Below are 5,730 nucleotides of genomic sequence, written 5' to 3'. Positions count from 1 at the left end.
GAGGATTTTATTTAGGGACGATTTTAGGTATAATTTTAATTGGAACACAGCTTCGAATATTTGGTTTTAATTTGGTTTTAGAGGGGTTTTTATTTTTATTGATATGTATATCTGTTTTAATATGCTGTGCACCGCCCTGAGTCCTGCGGGAGAAGGGCGGTATAGAAATTAAAATAATAATAATAATAATAATAATAATGAAAATAAATAAACTTCATCAACTCTGATTTTCTTTCTCCCATAGTAAGAACATTTTCCTTTGACTGAAACATGAAGGTGTTTCATTGTTCTTAAAGTGGATACTCTCATAATGTTGCTTTTTCTTTTGTCAACCTTAGCAAAATGTGAAAAGAGTTCAAAGCTGGAACTGGCCATTTGTTCTATCTCCTTGTCTGAGTTACCATCGCAATTTAACTACTTCCCAAAAAGGGAGAATTGCAGTAAGGATGGTAATTGTCCAAAAGTGCTGTGTCAGAATATGAGGAATGAGCACATCATTGACTCCTTCAAGGCCAAGGACATCACCCTTTCACCTAGAGACCACTGTAGGAACTCAACTATTGTAACCATCTGGAGGGTCTTAAAAGTGAGATTTTGGAAAAGCTGAAAGAATATTGTGAGAAAAGCCTCAAACAAATTTAATAAATTGATGCCACTTAAAGGCTTAACTATGGAAAGTCACTTTACTGTAATAGTTAGGTGCTGGACCTAAAAACTAAGAGACTGTGTTTTCCAGCCCTCCCTTAGGATTAAAAGTCAGTCTTATATAGAGATAAAAATATAATCACAATAATTATATTATAAATAATAAGACAACAGTGTCACCAAAATGATTCATTAGAACATCAGTACAAATTATTATGGACATGTAATGAAAAATGGATAATAACAGAGTTGAAAAAGTAGTTAACAATGAGCAATTAAAATATTGTGGGATTTTCAAATACAAACTGATAAAGTCTTGGTCATATCATACTGTGTAACTATGGTTGTAAAGAACAAAGTGAGGATAATTGATATGGAAATATCTGATAATAAAAGAATAGAAGACTAAGAATTGGAGAAGATCATAAAATTGCAAGATCTGAAAAACAAATGTGAAAGATTATTGGATAAATCACTGATTATCATCACACTGAGTGCTATAAAAACATAGATGGCACTTTAAAACTCTGCACATTGACAAAATTTCCATCTGTCTATTTCAAAAGGCCACATCCAGTCTAGGGTAAAAAGCTGACAAGAATGGAATATCTTAAAAGGTAAAAGTAAACATAAGGTAGGTCACACATATCTTCTCACTTATTCCATATCCAAAGATGGATTGTAGAAGCTGCTAATTGCTAATTAATTAACAAAATGCTCATATTAATATTTTGTCTAATTTTGATTGTGTGGCCTTATGCTGTGTAATAAAGTCTTGGGGGAAGCAACAAAATTAATCAGCTTGCTAAATGTACATTCAACTAATGATACATCTGTACCCAAATAAGAGTTTGATAGTATTTATTCAATACCTCATCTATACTTTCAAGTTAAAGGAATATAGAAGCCAAAGAAGTATAGCAGAAGACACAAATTTTATGAAGAAAATATAGTAAGTGATTTCTAGATTGAACATTTAACAGAAAAGCCATATTAAGTTTTCTGGGGCAAATTGGCATTTAGTTAAATATGTCTGATTCAACTATTAGACTGAATTCTCTAATATTGACATTTGAAAGAGGATTTAACGAAATGATAATCTATGCTTTGTCCAATAGAAAGCATTAAGAGTGGAGCAGAGAGAAAGAGAGGAATTATTTTAAGAGATTTAGAAACAAATTAAATATATTATCAATAAAAATAATGAGAACCTATTTATGTGTGGGACAGTATTCTATATGTATCCTAAACATGAACCTAATTATATTTAAAGTAATGTTATCTCTCCTATATGTTCATAGTGGAAAGTAAAACATATATTTACAGGTTACAGTAATGAAGAAACCATTGGAAGACCTGATCCCTAATAGATGAATTAATTTCAGTGGCATAATTTTTAGATTCATCTGCTCTTAAATGATTATGGCATTTCCTAAATTGTTTCTTCATCTATCTATTGCTAAAACTCTCATTCCTATAACCTTTAACTGGGTAGAATTTTGCAATGTAGGGCAAACCATTTTCAATGAAGGTACCTTAAATAGGCTAATTTACAGAATGAGTCCAAAATCCTGAACCCTTAACTCCCATAGAACTGAAATTTGACAAATTTTATAAAATACTGTGACATAAAATATAAGGCATTTTATGACATAATGTAAAATATCATAAACCCACCTGAGATTTAACTGTACTGTACAGTTCAACATGGGTTATTTTTGAGGATGAAACATCTCTAAAAATTTCCTCAGTTTTTAAGATCTTTTCCAGTGAAGGCAGTATATTTCCTATTGTTGAAGCCATTGAGGAATTGGGTAAGGAAATTACATCTCCCTGGCTAACTGGCAGATACTTCTGTGAGTTAGTTAAGAAGGACTAGGGCTTTCCAAAGGGTCATGAGGCAAGGGAAATCTGTGAAAGCCTATACAATATTATACATGGAAGGAAGAATGACCCAACAGAGTAGATTGTCTGGTTGTTGACAAATATTTGAGTCAAATTACTCAAAGGTATGTTCATCTTTGAAAAATCATAGCTATTTCAAAACTTGGTCAATCCAATTTTTAGTTAAAATTATGAAGCAAAAACCCATTCTATGATAATATTTGATGGAAAGATTTTAATTTTCATGCCTATGAAAAAAATCAAGAAAGCATACACCTAGAACAAAACTTATCAATGAATGGTTTGTCAGGGAAATATCTTTTAAGCACACCATTAATGCAGCACATTTCTATATTACAATAAAATAGTATAAGTAATAAACTGTAAAATAATTGAGAAATGTATGAGTTGAAGAATTGAAAAACCATTCCAAGAATGGAGCTAGTTATTTAGACTGTTAAATCCAATTCCCTGATCCATGTGTAGATCCAAATAAAAGTATCTTTCAAACATGGCTGTCCAGCTTCTGCTTGAAAAGTACCAGTGACAATCAATCGCAAGATTCCTTAATTATTAGTCCAAATAAACAGTATTTGGTCAATACATTTTGCCTACTAGATCAAACTTTAGTAGATAAATAGAACCATTCTAATAAAAAGTGACAATGGATATTCCACTTCTAGAGTCTTCATTTGGTGCTTGGAAAGTTTGCAGATAGAGATGGAAGAAAGCCAACTTCAACTGAGCTTTACTCAAATTGGTTAGGGGATAGGATTTATTAAAGTATCTTCCTTATTCCTCAAATCTCCTTTTACTTTAATCACAAAATGACAGCAGCACAAGATGGACCAGATAGAGAAACAGATGCTACATAGTCCAAAAACATAAGCAAATGAGCTACGCCAGAGGTACTGTACAGTTTCAAGGAAGAGATATTAATTGTATGACAGAATTTAAATAGAACTTAAATTTAAGTAGAAAAGCTCTGTTTTTCTCCAAAACTATTCTGCCTCTGTCTGTGTGCCTCTCTCACCGTATCTCTTTATGAAGTGTGAGTGAGTGCAAGTGCATCATATACTTGCTTTTGGAGAGTCCCCACCTTCAAGCATCGTAATATTTTTAGTATGTGCATAATGTCTAGTTTTGTATTATTTCTTTTTGCAAATCAAGACATAGCATACATACTTTTCCTCTAATAATCTCCCTTCCCTGTGCTTCCTTGTAGGTATGTCACAAATTAAGCATGGAGAATCAAACCACTGTTTCTTACTTTCTGCTCCTAGAATTGTCAAAAAATCGGCAACTGCAGCTTCTACATTTCTTCTTATTCTTCATATTATACCTGACAACTGCAATAGCAAATCTTCTTATCATCTCTGTAGTGGCTTTTGACCATCAACTGCACAGCCCCATGTACTTCTTTCTAATGAATTTGGCTGTGCAAGACTTGGGCATTGTTTCAGTCATTGTTCCCAAATCCATGGTAAATTCTCTCATGGATATCCGACAAATCTCTTATTTTGGTTGTGTTGCTCAAATCTTTCTCTTTATCACCTTTGAAGCTTTTGAATTGTCTCTCCTGACAGTCATGGCATATGATCGGTATGTCGCCATATGCCATCCACTGCACTATGAAATGGTGATGAATTGGAAAGCCTGCATCAAAATAGTGATTTTGGTGGGGGTTACAGGTGTATTGTATGGAATGTTGCACACCACTGGTACATTTTCCATCCCTTTCTGTTCTAATGTTGTCAATCAGTTTTTCTGTGAAATTCCACACTTGCTAAAATTACCTTGCACTGGATTCAATCTAGTTGAGGTTGGAGTTCTTGTGATCAGTGCCACTGCAGGACTAGGTTGTTTTACTTTTGTCATTATATCTTATGCCATGATCTTCAAGGCAGTGTTGAGAATCCGTTCTGTAAAAGGAAGGCAGAAAGCCTTTTCCACTTGTCTTCCCCACCTTATAATCTTTTCTATGTTTTTGGTAGCTTCATGCTCGGCCTACTTGAGACCTCCCTCTAACACCCCAACCCATTTAGATTTATTATTCACTGTCCTATATTCCTTAGTTCCACCCCTGTTTAATCCAATCATCTATAGCATGAGAAATAAGAATATCAAGCTTGTCCTGTCTAAACTGTGGAAATTCTGACATTTGCCTTCACCTATCTTTTTATTTGATTCTCTTGAATTAAACTTTCTATGTCTTTGCCTTCACTTTTCATTGAAAGGAAAACCAGTTACAAAGAGAAACACAGCTGAATATAGGTAGAGTCTCATCGTGTCCTTTCAGATCAATGTTAGCACTTAATCTGTCAAACTACAATTCCTTATCCTGAATCATTGCCATTTGAATCAGGTAGAGGTGGGGGGAAAATGAATGAAAAAATCTAGCAAGATATGCCCAGTTGATTCTTTCATAGGTAAAATATATATCTAATCTATAGAAATTATCAGTTTAAAAATGGATGAAAATCTGCCTAAGCTTTATTTAATAACATTATTACTCTGACTCAGGTTAGTTCTGATGTAGCTGTTTTCAAAATTTTGTAAAACTTTAAGTGTGATTTATATACATTTATTTCTGGTCATTTCTTTAGCACTTGTCTCTGGTTCTGATGTCATTGCTGTCTCTTACATTCTTCAATACTAGATAGGTTTTAAGCTATCAATGTATTTTTTATCAATAATGGAAATGTATAAAATTTACATAATCTGTTTTGAAATAATTAGCTGGAATGCATTGTTCCTACGAACCAGTGGAAGACAGTTTTAAAACTGTGGAAATAGAATTAATTTCTTTGATCATAAATAAAACATTTTGCATTTAAAATAAGTTATTTAGTGGTCTAAACAGTGATTGCTGCCTCATTGTGGGAGGAGGTGATGCTGCCTCCACTGAAGAAAATAATCTATACCTGTTTCTTAAGAAGCCATATTTGCCATGGCCTGTCCATATTTGCCTGGCCTCCAACTACCCTCTTGATGAGTTGGATGGCTTGTGCTAGTTTCAGAGGGCCTTGAATGAAACAGGTATCTGGATTCATTTCAGTAAATTTCAGACCAGTGACAGAACTAAGAATGATTAAATGTTAATCTTTGACTTCTGGTTACTTTTTTGGACTTTCATCACCCCAACACCTTCCATTATACATCTATCTCAAATTCCCACACACAACATGAGGAGACTACTAT

General features: G+C 33.5%; 1 protein-coding gene across 1 annotated transcript; it reads left to right on the top strand.

Annotated features, from left to right (window-relative positions):
• Positions 1-3,772: 3,772 nt before the first annotated feature.
• LOC107285319 (olfactory receptor 14C36-like) lies at positions 3,773-4,687 on the top strand. The gene has a single exon (XM_029283646.1). It carries the CDS (start codon positions 3,773-3,775, stop codon positions 4,685-4,687), a length of 915 nt encoding a protein of 304 aa, XP_029139479.1.
• The last annotated feature ends 1,043 nt before the right edge of the window (positions 4,688-5,730 follow it).

Source organism: Protobothrops mucrosquamatus, unplaced genomic scaffold, assembly GCF_001527695.2.
Source record: "Protobothrops mucrosquamatus isolate PMUCROS unplaced genomic scaffold, P.Mucros_1.0 scaffold160, whole genome shotgun sequence".
In the NCBI taxonomy this organism is placed as follows: Eukaryota; Metazoa; Chordata; class Lepidosauria; order Squamata; family Viperidae; genus Protobothrops; species Protobothrops mucrosquamatus.
The sequence above is the reverse complement of the archived record's forward strand: the minus strand, read 5'-3'. Positions and strand labels throughout refer to the sequence as shown.